The 16,679-nt window shown below is 42.2% G+C and overlaps 1 protein-coding gene across 2 annotated transcripts in view; it reads right to left on the bottom strand.

The window, feature by feature from the left end:
• Nucleotides 1–653: 653 nt before the first annotated feature.
• LOC110489875 (F-box/LRR-repeat protein 7) overlaps nt 654–16,679 on the bottom strand; it is a 37,669-nt gene continuing 21,643 nt past the window's right edge. For both annotated transcript variants that reach the window (XM_021562831.2, XM_036944143.1), the window contains exons 3-4: nt 5,272–5,880; nt 654–2,224 (exon numbers count right to left, since the gene is read on the bottom strand). In XM_021562831.2, the coding sequence (XP_021418506.1) occupies nt 1,488–2,224; nt 5,272–5,880 (1,346 nt within the window). In that variant the 3' untranslated portion in view covers nt 654–1,487. The remainder of the gene's footprint in view (nt 2,225–5,271; nt 5,881–16,679) is intronic.

Genomic DNA, 16,679 nt, shown 5'->3' with positions numbered 1-16,679 from the left:
ATACATTACATAGGCATTCAAATCAATCCTAAACACGCACACACTCACATACACACAAACCAGTGACTATCAGTGTTAACTGTCATTGGTTGTCAGTCAGTGATTTGAAATTCCAATTTCTACTTAAACATAACAGAAGAACAGAGAAGAAGACATGTAAGCTACAATACAAGACAGTGAAAATGACAACTGTTTAACACTCAGGTACTCAAATGTTATTCTACTCTTCTTTGTCAGTGTGTTTAACAGGAACACAACCCTAGAGGATGGTGGCCAAAGTTGCGGTGACACACAGTCCTTACCATATGAGGTAACATGGTACAGCAATGGAATGAATAAACAGGAAGCGTGTTGTGTCACACATGCGCAGACACACACAGAACAATGACCTTTGGTTAACAACTCAACGGATTATCTCTAGCACTCTCTCTGCAGCTCTCTGTCAGTTAAGTTACCGTATATAGTGTACAATACCGTATATGGTAGCAAGCCATATATTTATTAGGCACTATGCTTTTTCAAGCACCTGAATGGCCCTAAATAGCGAGTGCTACTACAAATGAACTTCATGCATACTCATGTCCACAAGGGCGTTACGTCTCGTGGCTATATTCACTTCATTTTGTGTGAAAAATATGTCCTGATGGTCGAAGAATTGTTTATTACAAAGCTGTTTATTAGAATAATTGTAGCAGCAACGTGTTCCTGGTCAAAAGAACATCAATCATTGTGTTTTCTATTTGGTGGTAAAAACGTAGTTGTACACTGAGTCCATACATTGAGTCCATACATTAATTCTATACACTGTACTTTGCAAGATAAAATAGTCAAGACGCATGACACCATTGAGCTCAATTGAAGTGATTGTCTATTAGATTTGATAAAGTACATATGCACACAAAATACAAAAAAAAGAAACATTATAAGCACTTAAGACTGACAAAGATACACCTTTCTTCCTACTGGATTTGAACACAGGGTTAAGAAGTCACCAGATATGCTGGTTATTGGGTTAGCTTACTAGTGATACATTCATAGTGGTTTGGTGTGGAATAACTTCCTGCGCAAAAAGGAATGTGTACAATGTAATGGTGAATATCTGTCTCCTTTATGTTGATGAAATGAAGCACAAAAGATGGACAAAGGTAAAGAGAAGGCATTCGAAATGAATCTGTACCCAGTGCTCAATGTTATTGCATAGCAAACGTCACATCTGAAATGTGTCATGTGAGAGGAATACCAAACAAGGTCTAATACATTGAAACATTTGCCTCCCTTTATACAGATAAATATGTTAAATACATTCCATGTGAGTGTACGCAAAGAACAGCATTATTAACCATGCAAATAACCTTAAAAAAAGACACAAGTGGATATTGCACACCCTTTCCAACTAGTCCTGACAACTCAGCCCTCTTCTTGGTCAACCCCAGAGCAGGAATTGAAACATATCCATTTGTCAGAAGGTGAATCCAGTGATCCCTCTCTCAGAAGAACCCGGGGTTCGTGTGCTCTATGACGCAGCGTCTGCAGTGGCGCCTAACGAATCGCAGTGCCTCCGGCGACACCTCGCAGTCCTGTACGTTGAGCAGCTGCAGGTCGCAGCAGTTCGCGGCTATGGCCCGTAGCCCTCGACCCGTCACGCTCTCGCACGCCCTCAGGCTCAGCCTCCTCAGGCCCTGGCAATACAGTGCCAGCTGCTCCAGCCCGCTGTCTGACACCAACGGGCACTTGCCTACATCCAGGGACTTGAGTTTGGGGCAGCTCCTGGCCAAGTGTCCCAGGCCGTGGTCCGTGAGGCCCTCGCAGCCCCGCGCATTCAGGTACCGGAGCCGCGGGCAGTAGCGAGCCACGTAGCGCACCCCAACGTCTGTGATGCGGCCGCAGTGGGCCACACTCAGGTAGCGAAGGCAGCCCTCCAGGCGGGCCACCTCGCGCAGCCCGAAATCCCCCACCAGGCGGCAGTCACTGAGGCTGAGCTCCCTGACAGAGGGGCAGTGCAGAGCCAGGTGGCGCAGGGCTTCGTCAGTGAGGCGCGTGCAGCGCCGTAGGTAGAGGTGTGTGAGGCGGGGGCAGTGGGAGGCAATGGTGCGGAGGCCCTGGTCCTCCAGGGAAAAACAGTCAGACATGTCCAGGTAGTGGATGGAGATCTGCTGGCCATGCAGTGGAGAGAGCTGGACTGAAGCCTCCTGGGTGAGGCTGATGCAGGTCACCTTGGAACAGCCTGGAGGAACAGAAGGGGTATGGCTTATTACAAAGACAGCCATGTAATCGTAACTGGTCTTGGTCTATAACTTCAAGCAATTTACATATTTTGTTGTCTGACCATTCTCTCTTAGTATAGCATACGCAATTTCCTTATAATTTGTACTAATGTTGCAGCTATGTGAGAAAAGACCACTTGAGGGTGCCAAAGTAGAACCTGCTATTTGCCTAACCATACTTCTTGAAAGACATGACCAAATTCAGAATACAAATAATACATCAGGGGACCAACATTTTCCAGCAAAATAAATACATCTTCATTTCATTATTTCTACAACCACGACCATTCAAGTCTATTTTTTACAACAAAGGACTTTACTTCCTCATGGCACTGACTTTGCTTTGTCACCAAAGCCTAGTCAAAGTAAATGTTTTTTTTTTTGTGCCACTTCCTTAATGAAAGCAACAGACTAGCCCTCTTACTCCTGTTAGGTAAAGGAGTCCTGCTTTCAAAGCTGAGTAGGTCTTTCCTCTCCCACTAGGGACCCAATGGCTGGAAGAGCTTCCATGCTCCTTTAATGTTTTTCCCAGCTTTGGGAGAAAACCAGGACTGAAATGAATTTCTCTTTAAGGAAAGTTCACAGATGTGTGTGATGCAGGGCCGGCCCGCACATTAGGCAAGATTAGGCAGCAGCCTAGGGCTGCAGATTGACAGGGGAGGCATTTTCCGAGCTAAACTGACCAAGATGCACCTCCAACAACATAATACATCCCATAATTCTGCTAAAAAACAGTGATCATTAATCTCACCCAGTGGCAAATGGCCTATTTAGGTGAGCGCTGATGCCGCCCCATGATAAGCAGTGCCCGCTTTGTAAAAAATATATTTAAAAAAAAGAAATGGTCTAACAAAGCATGTAGCCTAAAGCCTACGGTACAAAGAGTATGTGGCATTTTCTGTAGCCTACAGTCTGGCAATTACATTTATGAAAATCTCATGAGACAGACACTTTTTACATCATGCACATTTCTCAGATCAAATAGCCAAGTGGTCACCAACCTTTTCTGAGACAAGATCCCTTTCGCAGTCAAAAAGCAAGCCGAGATCTACCGCTTCATTAAAACATGACTTAAAAAACGTAACATTAACCTAATAAAAACAGTTATGTAGGAATACGGTTTGTGCATTAGGCCTAATACATTATCACAGCATATTTGCTATATGCCTGGCCTGCTAATGTTGTTCTTCTCAGACCATATTATCTTTCAAAACTCAAGCTTTGATAACAAAATAGATCAGTTGGTGTAGCACTTACGAGGCACAGCTGAGCATTAATTGAAATCATTTGTTTTTATTTTACTGGACTAATGCTACCTGCATATGACCAGAGACGGTGAAATATTCCTCGATATTAAAATAGAGACAACGAAATGCTAATAAAAATAAAAACACAGGGCTATCGACAGCTACTCATTCACTGCAGCTGCAGCGCTAGTGGAAGTTTGGAGAAGCGCGTTTTATGTTTTGTAATAGTGCTGAATAAAAACAGTGTTGACCGTGCTGAATAAAAGCGCATGACCTCACTCAATACAGCAGCTCTTTGCTGTAATCTTTGACAGTCTCTCTCTGGTCATTGTTTAAAAAGTTATTAAATCTTACATAGGCTAGTATCAAACTTTGCTGTGGCCCGGGGTCATTGAAGCTCGAGGCACAGTGATGTGACCTATTCGAATTGCCAGAGCAGTAAGCACATTCAATTTAGCCACAGATCTCCTGGTCCGTCCGGTAGGGGGAGTTTGTATTTACAGAAAAATGAAATGCTTCAAAATGGGAACACGGCCTACCCAGTGTGATCGCAATCGACCGGTTGGTGACCACTAAAACAGCTTAACCTGGTGCCCAATCAAATGAAAAATGTGCTTTGATTTGTATATGACGTGTTAACAGACAAGATGTCCTAAAACAAGACAGGTCAAAGTAAAATGGACAATATGCAATGGAAAATCAAGCTCCTCAGAACTGCTGCCCGGGAGTTTCACACCGTGGGCTAAATTGTCATGATAATCAGTGGTATTTGTACATTTTTGACGAGCTGCGTCATAAGGAAGAAAAAAAAATACTTCTGCATTTCTGCTGTGTAAACACATGGATTCTCATTGCAAATAGGCTTAGGATGACTCCTGATAAAGTTTGGTAGCTGATGTAGAGCTTAATCAGCCAAACTGAACAGTCACAGGAATCAGGACTAATAAAGCAAATGCAACTGCCTGTTTTACGGATGGGCATTCCTAAAATTCCATTGCGGGCCGACAATGACTTTATTTTTTTTTTAATTGCATTATCATAACATTGTGACCCCAGTAGAAGTAGTTCAATTGGGGCAGCAGGTAGCCTAGTGGTTAGAGCGTTGGGCCAGTAATCTAAAGGTTGCTGACAAGGTAGAAATCTGAGCTGACAAGGTAGAAATCTGTTGTTCTACCCCTGAACAAGGCAGAACAAGCCACTATTCCCTGATAGGCTGTCACTGTAAATAAGAATTTGTTCTTAACTGACTTGCCTAGTTAAATAAAAGAAGTAACACTAATGAGACATTTTAGATAAAACAGGATTTTCTGAAACGCAGGCCACATGTGCTCAAAACTAAGGTCATTCATTGAGAATTAATTTGCTCACAATGTTATTTCCCTTCATTTAAATTGAGTAACACCAAGTGACATTTTGGAGCAATTTGCTTACCCTTAGTACTTTAAACAATGCATAAACAAAGTTTTCAGTATAAAGGACGTGCATTATGTTTTATCATTCATAAACAGTTCAATAAAACTACAACATGTATGATGTGTAACTATTTGTCATGTTCAAGTGTTTTTCATGGTTGCAACGGCAAGGGACACAAATGCCAATGCAAATCAATAACGACCCCGATAATAACCGCAGGAAACTGGGCATTCCTCTGATATACGATGTGAACATGTGTGAAGCATTTGCATAAAAGCTGATTCTTCACTCATTCAGAGTCTCCAACCACTTCTGAACTGAACTGGTCCCCAACCTCCCATGGTTACCTGAGACATTGAGGTGCTCCAGGTTGGGGCAACAGGAAACCACCTCGAACACGGCCTCATTGGAGATGTTGTAGCAGCCGGTCACCTCTAGGCGGCGCAGCTCCGGGCAACACTGAGCCACTGCATGCAGCCCCCGGTCAGTGAGCCTCCGGCAGCCGCTGGCCACTACTGTCTCCAGGGTCAGACACACGTTGGGGGTGTCCTGACACAGCCGGTGGGTCAGCACCCTCAGGGCACGGTCGGCATGGAGCAGCTCGCCTGTCAGACGCACGGTGCTCCACAGGCGCGGGTCCCATGCCAGGTTGTACCAGCGCCGGCACACCCGTGCACAGCAGCACAGCTGATTGGTGGGAAGGTGAGAGAAGATCTGCAGAAGAGCATGATCAGGGAGGAGGTCGATGGGGGAGTAGTGTTGACCTTTAGATTGGCGGGAGCGGGTCTGGGTGCCTGGCTGGGGGTGTACCATGGCGACGGTCTCTGCAGAGCCAGAGGGGGAGGTGGACTCATGGCCATTGATGGATAGGGCTGGGGAGGAGAGGGAAGGGGACTTTGTGGGCAGGATGAGGCCAGGGCTGGGGGTGCTCAATGTCCGTGTGCTGCGGTCTGAGTCTGAGAGAAAGAGAGAGAGAGATATATAAATAGAGAGAAAACAATCAGAAGCATAGTTCATACTACCATAGAGATATGTCACGTCAGAGACATAATGCAGCCTGAGAAATATATTTTTTTAAATATGGATAAAAATCCCACACACAAGTCAATAGCCATTTTTCCTCTCTTCCCCATAATCTCATTGTCAAGAAACATATGTCCATTGTTGTCGAACACTTTGTATTACCATATTTACACTTTGAAAATGGTGCAGTCCATTTGATATTGTTCAAAGTTCCAGCCATGAGAGAACGGCATCAAATGTGGTACCTATCAACTGGCTTTTATTAAAGCTTTCGGCACAGATGGTGCCATGCAGGGTTCTATCATCAATGACTAACACAAACTATAGGGTTACCATGGATCTCATTATCTTGTTTTGGGATGTTTGTGTGAAGATGAAGTGTCAAGTTTATCTTGCATGCACTTGTACAATGGTCACAGGGCCTCTTCATCAGATAAACTTGCTCTGTTCAAAGGCGGCGGTTAGGGAGTTTGGTGCTGTGGTCGGCGTTGTATGGTTGGCCATATGTAAACACTGAGGCCCCTCCAGACTGCAGATGTGCGCTGAGTGCCGCCGTGGCGAGGGAAGGAGGGAGTCGTGAGAAGCTGCAAGCTGGATCCCATCACCGTGGCGTGAGAGAGTAGGATTCCCCCATCTCTTTTTTTGGCCCTGGAGCTGGATCTGATTCCTGAGAGCGACCCATCACACTGGGACATGGAGTGCTCTCCTCCGATGCGATCACCATCTCATCACCCCTCAAAGCGGCCCGTCCCTTCTCAAAGGTTTTGTACAGAGTGGTTGTAATCATTGAAAGAAGTCACCTCGCCGTCCCGGTGTGGGAGAGTGGAATCGTTATCGGCTAAAAACAGAAAGAATCTAAATTGCACACTTCTTGCATCCTCTCTCCTCACCTCCTTCTCAAAAATCCAATGGAGGAGAAGGTCAGAGGGGAGGGACCTCTGGCTTTCTCATCCAGTGGGTTTTGAGAGGGAGACAAGGAGAGAGGAAAGATGAAGCGAGCAGTATGCAATTGAGATATTCCCTTAATATGAATCCTCTGACTGGGACACAGACACAATTGCGTGATACAAGTGAGCAGGGGGAAATACGACAGTGTATAAATCTCATCTCCTACACAAATAATTTTAAAAAACTGGAGAGTGTGGGAAACATTTTAACCATTTGATACCCCACGATTATAAACGGTTTCCCGAAAGTCCAACAAATGATGCGTTTTGGATGATCCACCTATATGGGGCATATAGGGGTTATGGCTAGACTTTGGTTCTTTATGAGGGGGAACAACCCTGATAAAAAGCTGCGGCTCGTTACACGATGTAATGGGATGTCTAAAATCAAGTTTACAGCCTACTGCATTCAAGAAAAGTCTCTACAGTGTAATATTTCATGCAGGTATACAAATAGATTATAGGCATTGGGTATGTCCAAAATTGGAGGGGATTTAGAGAGAAAATGGGAACAGACAGGTAGACAGATAATGTCTGTCAGTTATGTAGATTTATTTATGTAGATTTATAGATTTTCAGAGACAGAGCACACTGTTTCTACATAATGTATGTCTGTTGCTGCGTGACAAACGAACATTGACCCCGCTAATGCCTGTTAGTTAGATTTGTGTGCGAGCAGAGCACAGACAGGCGGACAGACAGATAGCGACCCTCCTAAAGTTTGTCCCGTAGATTTGTATTCCAGACCTGACCTGAGATCAGACTCCTCCTGACCAGGTTGTGATGACATACCCAGACTCAGGCCCTCTGGGGAACATGATACAAGACTACAACACAAAGTGAAAAAATATGTTGACTCAACACTCACAGAGGCTTCAGAAAACAACTAAAAAAACATAATCTCTGCCATATAGAATGGCTTAGAGAAAATGTAAAAATGTGTATAGAAAATAACACGGCTTGGAGGACTAGGGAGAACACTAGTTGTGGAAATGCTTACAAAAATCCTTAGTCTTATTCCATTATTTATTTTAGATTAGTACGAATACATCATGCATGCGGTCCCATTCAGTGTTGGAGCTTTCGGGTTGCGGGTTGGGGGTTCTCAAGAACTAGCGCTGGCCTTGGTCTGCATTTAAATGCTTTGCCCATTCTCATACTGGGTGGTCCATTCATAGTGGGTTCCACTTGATACACTACATGACCAAAAGTATGTGGGCATTAATATCATGGGCATTAATATGGAGTTGGTCCCCCATTAGCTGCTATAACAACCTCCCCTCTTCTGGGAAGGCTTTCCACGAGATATTGGAACATTGCAGCAGGGACTTGCTTCCATTCAACAACAAGAACATTAGTGAGGTCGGGCACTGATGTTGGGCAATTAGGTCTGGCTCGCAGTCGGCGTTCCAATTCATCCCAAAGGTGTTCGATGGGGTTGAGGTCAGGGCTCTGTGCAGGCCAGTCAAGTTATTCCACACCGATCTCGACAAACCATTTTTGTATAGACCTCGCTTTGTGCACAGGGGCATTGTCATGCTGAAACAGCAAATCAAATCAAATCAAACTTTATTGGTCACTCATTCCAACAGTGCAGTAATATCTAACAAGTAATCTAACAATTCCCAAACAACTACCGAATACACACAAATCTAACAAATAATCTAACAATTCCCCAACAACTACCGAATACACACAAATATAAAGGGGCGAATGAGAATATGTACATATAAGTAGAGTTGAAGTCGGACGTTTATATACACCTTAGCCAAATACATTGAAACTCAGTTTTTCACAATTCCTGACATTCAATCCTTGTAGAATTTCCCTGTCTTTGGTCAGTTAGGATCACCACTTTATTTTAAGAATGTGAAATGTCAATAATAATAGAAAGAATCATTTATTTCAGCTTTTATTTCTTTCATCACATTCACAGTGGGTCAGAAGTTTACATACACTCAATTAGTACTTGGTAGCATTGCCTTTAAATTGTTTAACTTGGGTCAAACGTTTTGGGTAGCCTTCCACAAGCTTCCCACAATAAATTGGGTGAATTTTGGCCCATTCCTCCTGACAGGGCTGGATTAACTGAATCAAGTTTGTAGGCCTCCTTGCTCACACACGCTCTTTCAGTTCTGCCCACAATTTTTTTATGGGATTAAGTTCAGGGCTTTGTGATGGCCACTCCAATACCTTGACTTTGTTGTCCTTAAGCCATTTTGCCACAACTTTGGAAGTATGCTTGGGGTCCATTGTCCATTTGGAAGACCCATTTGCAACCAAGCTTTAACTTCTTGACTGATGTCTTGAGATGTTGCTTCAATATATCCACATAATTTTCCAGCCTCATGATGCCATCAATTTTGTGAAGTGCACCAGTCCCTCCTGCAGCAAAGCACCCCCACAACATGATGCTGCCACCACCATGCTTCACGGTTGGAATGGTGTTATTTGGCTTGCAAGCATCCCCCTTTTTCCTCCAAACATAACAATGGTCATTATGGCAAAACAGTTATATTTTTGTTTCATCGGACCAGAGGACATTTCTCCAAAAAGTACAATCTTTGTCCCCATGTGCAGTTGCAAACCGTAGTCTGGCTTTCTTATAGTGGTTTTGGAGCAGTGGCTTCTTCCTTGCTGAACGGCCTTTCAGGTTATGTCTATATAGGACTTGTTTTACTATGGAAATAGACACTTTTGTACCTGTTTCCTCCAGCATCTTCACAAGGTCCTTTGCAGTTGTTCTTGGATTGACTTGCACTTTTGGCACCCATAGTACGTTCATCTCTAGGAGACAGAAGGCGTCTCCTTCCTGAGTGGTATGATGGCTGCGTGGTCCCATGGTGTTTATATTTGCGTACTATTGTTTGTACAGATGAATGTGGTATCTTCAGGCGTTTGGAAATTGCTCCCAAGGATGAACCAGACTTATGGAGGTCTACAATTTTCTGAGGTCTTGGCTGATTTCTTTTGATTTTCCCATGATGTCAAGCAAAGAGGCACTGAGTTTGAAGGTAGGCCTCCAAATACATCCACAGGTACACCTCCAATTGACTAAAATGATGTCAATTAGCCTATAAGAGGCTTCTAAAGCCATTACATAATTTTCTGGAGTTTTCCAAGCTGTTTAAAGGCACAGTCAACTTAGTGTATGTAAACTTCTGACCCACTGGAATTGTGATACAGTGAATTATAAGTGAAATAATTTGTCTGTAAACAATTGTTGGAAAAATGACTTGTGTCATGCAGAAAGTCCTAACCGACTTGCCAAAACTATAGTTTGTGAACAAGACATTTGTGGAGTGGTTGAAAAACAAGTTTTAATGACTCCAACCTAAGTGTATGTAAACATTCGACTTCAACTGTACATATGCCATTCATTTTGATGAATGAACAAGCCTTAGTTTCAGCATCCAAATCCTAACTGATACTATGGATTTTGCATGCAGGAGACATGGCCAGCTGCCACTGGACAAGGAGCAATATCCAAATTCCGTAATTACATGTCACTCACTGATCATAAGAGCATTCCAAACCCAGAGAATCACAGTGCTCCTAATTAGGCTACATTTCCCCCATAGCTCCTATCCACACTTTCATGCAGCTGGTGGGAAAAGTTAAATGAAGACAGCTTTTCTTTTCTTTTGATTCACTCTATTTTGAGTTTGAGCACCTGGGTTTCTTTTGGAGGATACACAGCTAAGTCTCTTTGCTCTCTGTAAGAGACAAAAGGTGTCAACTAAGGCTCATGTCAACTAGTTGATTGAGCCAACTGCAAGTACAGTGGGAAAACAATCTTTGCTATCTGTTCTTTTCAAAACTGAACGGTTTTGAAACCCTCTCTACTTTTACTGTTTGCTGAGGAAATAAAAACCTTAGTCGTCTTGATCATTTTGTAACTTCGATTGAAAACAAGAGTTTTACGAGAAACTGTTGAGTCCAACCACAGCATCAGTCAAGCCTCGGTAGCCAGAGCATGACTCATAAAAGTTGAACTTTCATCGGCGGTTCTATGCATCGGAAGGAATAGATCCTGGAAGTGTCTTCAAAGCCCTTCACTTCCATCGCAATGGTGAGACAAACACGTTAAAAAACACGCAGACACTGCTTTTGCCAGTCCAAGTTCAGTATCATTCTAATGGAAACCAGCATGCTAGGGCTAATAAAACAAGTTAGATTTTAGACATACACAAATATGCAGACAAACAACAGACAGACATAACACAAAGATCCAGCCAAAACAAATGACCTGAAATATAAAACACCCAAGTTCATCGGGTAAAAAAAATGTAAAATAAATAAACAAACTGGAAAAGTATTGATGACTCTTTTGTGTGATGTGTGAAAGTGCTATTGGTCGAAAGAACTATCCTTTCTCCCCTTTTGAATGAACTCCTTCCTACCATATGTTTCATCAATCATGGTAGTTCAACACGACAGTGTAATCACATTTGATGTCTCTGTATTACTTGCAAACCTGTCATTAAAAGGACATATCTCACCCAGCTGATTACGCTAGACATGAATTTACAAGGGTTACAGATGGTGCAAGACTCCTTTAGTTTGAGACATCAGAGAGAAAGTAGTCAAACATCTGGTATCTAACATGCACAAACTATTTCAGACGGGGGGGAAAAATGAAAGAGAAACTCATATATTTTAAGTGTGCAACCACAGCAAGGCATTTTGGGCTAAAATAATTCCCCACTGATACCCAAACCAATGATGATCCATATAAAATGATCCATACACTGTAGTCCTCAGCCATAATAATAAAGATGATCACATAGTCGTTTTGTGCATTATAAACTCAACAGATGTTGAAAAAAAGTATAGTGAAGAATGAGAGGGAGAGGAGAGAAGACAACTACGAGGACAACAACAAGGAGAAGCAGGTGGGAATTTATTGGAATGACTCATGTACTGGAAGCAGCTCTGCGGGGTAGTCACTAACTGGGACAGCCACAAAGAAATACAATCTGATTTTAAACCTAACCCTAACCTTAACCCCACTTATGTTCTTATGCCTAACTCTAATCTTAAATTAAGACCGAAAAGCACATTTTTGTTTTTGACTTTGCAGCTGGCCCATCTAGTGGAAATCCCTCAGCTCTGTCTCTCGGTCAAGATTCATCCTAATAAACGTCAGAGCAGAGATACAGGAAGAAAAAAGAGAGAGGGAGAAAGATAAATTGGCAAAAGAAGTCACAGATTTAACCGAAGCCTGAGAGAAGTGTTCAGGCTGGGTCAATCCAGACCTCAACGCAGTCCAGTAGTACACCAAAGAGCTCCTTTCAAGAACACTGCAAAGGGCTTCCATGACTCTAGCTCTTGCCAGTGGGCTAATGCTACAGTGTCTGGCAAGACAGTCCAATTCATTACCTCAGTGCCATTACTCCTGTGACAAGTTCTTTCCCATCGGTCTTTTCCACTGTGGTTGTTTTGCCAAGAAAAGGGGGTGGGGTATGTGAGAAAGTCAGTGACACTCATTTCTAAATCCCAACTGACAGTGACTAGGACATCGTCAAGTCCCTTTTCCAAATCAACCTAGGAAAAACCGTATCACAAAGAAACCAGCACATACAGTGCCTTCAGAAAGAATTCACACGCTGTCCTTTTCCACATTTTGTTGTGTTACAGCCTGAGTAAAACACTTATTGAATTGAGACTTTGTTTCACTGGCCTACATACAATACACCATAATGACAAAGTGGAATGACGTTTTTAGACATTTGTATGAAAAACGGAAATACAACTATCTGTAAAGTCCCTCGATCGTGCAGTGAATTCAAACACAAAGACCAGGGAATTTTACCCTATTGATACATGGGTAAAAACTAAAAAGCAGACATGGAATATCCCTTTGAGCATGGTAAGGTTATTAATTACACTTAGGATGGCGTATCAATACACCTACTGTAGTCACTACAAATATACAGGTGTCCTTTCTAACTCAGTTGCCGGAGAGTAAGGAAACCGCTCAGGGATTTCACCATGAGGCCAATGGTGACTTTAAAACAGTTACAGAGTTTAATGGCTTTGATAAGCGAAAACTGAGGATGGATCTACAACATTGTAGTGACTTCATAATACTAAACTAAATGACAGAGTGAAAAGAAGGAAACCTGTACAGAATAAAACATATTACAAAACATGCAATTTGGCACTAAATTAAAACTGCAAAAAATGTGGCAAAGAAATGTACTTTATATCCTGAATATAATGTGTTATGTTTGGGGCGAATCCAACACAATACATCAATGTGTACCACCTTTCATATTTTCCAGCATGGCTGCATCATGTTATGGGTATGGTTGTCATCTGCAATTACATGGGAGTTTTTTTTAGGATAAAAATAAAAAGAATAGAGCTAAGCACAGGCAAAATCCTAAACCTGGTTGTCTGCTTTCCAACAAACACTGGAAGATAAATTCACCTTTCAGTAGGCCGTCATTGAAAATAAGAATTTGTTCTTAACTGACTTGCCTAGTTAAATAAAGGTAAAATACAATTTTAAAAAAAGGACAATAACCTAAAACACAAGGCCAAAAATACACGGGAGTTGCTTAGCAAGTAATGCTGAGCAATGGCATGTATCCATGGATGCCAAGGGAAGCCAGGCTTCCCCAAATATTTGACCAATAAAAAAATGAATATATCTTTCATCTGTCTTTGTGTTTTTAAAATTTCCCATCAATTTGCAAGTGGCTGAATCTCACCAGAGAAATCATCAGAATGAGGGAAACAGTGTCCCCTCTGTCTCAGTATGTGTAGCCCATGTATCTGATGCTGTCTGGACCAAAATATAATTTATTAGCCCATCCACCACTCCCCCCTCTTCCGAGGACACATATTTATTTAGTTTTTTACAGTTTTTCTGCTACATATATATTTTACACATACATTTTACATAAACATTTAGCATACACATTTTACATACATGGTACTTTTATATAAAGCAGTCATATAACAATAATACATTACCAAACATAAGCTCTTTAATCCCAACCCCCAGCCACTCTCAGCCCATCCCACCTATCACCATAGACCAACCTCGTTTGGTTTCCATGTGCCATATATTTTTCAATTGTGCTGTGATGTTTTGCATACATTTTGAACCTTTCTGATCATATAGTATCCACAGGTTGTGAGCTAAAGATGAAAACCTTTCCTACTAGTATTAATATATGTTTTATTGTATAACCTGTTGCCGCTGTAGCATTTGACTGATTGATGCCAGCAAGCATTTGGCCTCCTTTCATAATTTTTTTTAAACATCATTAGCCAATCAGTGTTGAGCTGAGCTCAACTGTGAGTTGTCCTGGTGCAGCAAAACAAACCCCTCAAGGGAGGCCAGTTTGGATTTGGCTTCAGACCAATCAAATCAAGCAAAATTTAACTTTCAGGATAAATGTGTCTCTTTCTGGTCTGTGTTGATGTCCTTCAGTAGCTAGCTTGCTAAATCGGCCATTTCCAATGGATGGAGATGGGGATTTGGACTCTGTACAGGCCAATGATTACGGTCTAACCATAAATGAATATGTTGTGCCACTATGTAGCCAAGTAGGCTCACGTTAATTAGCTAGCTAACAGTTGGTTCTGTTGTTCATTGTTGCCCATGCGAGGAAGTTTGGCTAGCAAGCATTTTAGCTAGGTAGCTTATGACAACAACTAAAAGTGTACTGTATGACAGAGCCATAGAACGTTTTGCCAACATGAAAGAAAGGAGGATGGCATTGGCATTCAACTAGTCTACACGTAGGGTGAGTAAAAAACGCATGCACGTACACACACACACACACACACACACACACACACACACACACACACACACGGTAAGCCACATGTTATTTACAAACATTGATTTGGCTAAATTATTTGGGGAATCTTTAAGTTTGTTTTCAGTGTGTTAAAATGCTGTCATTATTTTAGTAGTTCTTCAAAGTAAATAAGACAAACTTTTATGATTGCTGAATACCAACTATCAATCACTTAGATCATGTATTTTCAGGTAGAGATACCTCGCGTAGCAACTGCTTTCGATCCCTCTTTCGATCCCTCTTTCTCTCTTCTCTGTCTCCATTCTACACCATTCTTATTATATCTCAGTGCTCCACACATACTGGACAAGCAGGCCGGCGCAATGGATTATGGGAATTAAAGTTAATTACTGTACTACGTTTTCTGTGCTAAACTATGTAGAATATTGGCCTGTTGGAAACTACAACTCCCTACTACATTGCACAGTTCAGGCTGGATCTGATTTAGTTGTTTAAAAAACAAAAAAATAACCTGACTTTCGCTTAACCGCTCAGCACTATTACCAAGACGACATTGAATGTTCCTGAGTGGACTAGTTGCAGTTTTGAATTAAATTGTCTTGAAAATCTATGGAATCAAGAACCAACTTGACAGAGCTTGAAGAATTCAAAAATGAATAATGTGCAAATATTGTACAATCCAAGTGTGCAAAGCACTTAGAGACTCACAGCTGTAATCGCTGTCAAAGATGATTCTAACATGTATTGACTCAGGGGTGTGAATACTAACGTAAATTTGATATTTCTGTATTTCATTTTCAATAAATTTGCAAACATTTCTAAAAACATGTTTTCACTTTGTCATTACTGGGTATTGCGTATAAATGGGTGAATTCAAGCTGTAGCAAAACAAAATGTGGAATAAGACAAGGGTATATGAATACTTTCTGAAGGCACTGTAATAAGAAATGCTCCATGGTTTCAGATGTCGAAACCAGTGGCCAGGCTTTTGTGTACTGTCTGTAGGGGCTCTAACGTAATTGATAAGGACAGTAAAACGATCCAAAATAGAGAGACAGAACCTGCTGTCAGCATCTAGGCCAGTATTGGGTTACAATGGCTCTATAAAACCATATGGCCTTTATATCTCATTTTTGGAAGACTGAGTCCTAATAAGGGCAGAGAAAGTTTCATGGGATTTGTGGGAGAATACTAAGTCTCTCCCACCTTGAGTTGAATAAGTGGATGCTGAGATTTCAGTGCAGTGCAGAAGCTCGCCTGTCACCAAGGCCTTCACTACAGGAAGCAGCTACGTCACCAGACAAGCCCGAGTACAATGGAGCCTGGCGCTTCGCTTACAATGTGCATACTAGGGCAGGAAACTGTGGGAGTTTTAGAACGACCAGCATGACTTTTCTCTCCCAAACAGCCTGCTCCTCACTGAGCATGAGCAGCACCACGTGTCTTCTGGCCCCTCTGACACATACCCCCAAAACAACACTAATATCCTCAGGGCCTCGGAAAAAAAGGCCTCAGTGTCTGCTCCAAGGACACACAATCCCTCCCCCTTGCCTCTCCTCACTTCGTAAATCTTCGCTGAGGAGGACTGCAGACCCTCAGATATACGACAGCCAAACCCAGGCCTGATCTGCTCCAACTTTCTCAGCTCAGAGAGAGGCCATTGTGTGTCTATGTATCACAGCACTAATTTCCCTGAACGGAGATGACATTCTGAGGCTCTAAAAGTAATTTGGCGTCAGGGTAGAACTGATCCAGCCTCTTGCAAAGCGCTGACTGTAGAAACATTAGAAGCTGATGCAACATTTACAGGTTGCTAAAACAGGGTATCAAGAGGGAAAAGCAGGAAGTGCTTAATGTCTTCTAACCAACTGCTGCTCCTGGACATAGAGCGTGCTTGAGGTAGTGTACTATACATGTAGATTTAGCAATGTTTAGTTTAGTGACAGTGTGGACAGCAGGTGTGGAATGATGGCCACGATACATAGCTAGAGCTGGGGGCTGGTC

Source organism: Oncorhynchus mykiss, chromosome 15 (assembly GCF_013265735.2).
Source record: "Oncorhynchus mykiss isolate Arlee chromosome 15, USDA_OmykA_1.1, whole genome shotgun sequence".
Taxonomy (NCBI): Eukaryota; Metazoa; Chordata; class Actinopteri; order Salmoniformes; family Salmonidae; genus Oncorhynchus; species Oncorhynchus mykiss.
The sequence above is the reverse complement of the archived record's forward strand: the minus strand, read 5'-3'. Positions and strand labels throughout refer to the sequence as shown.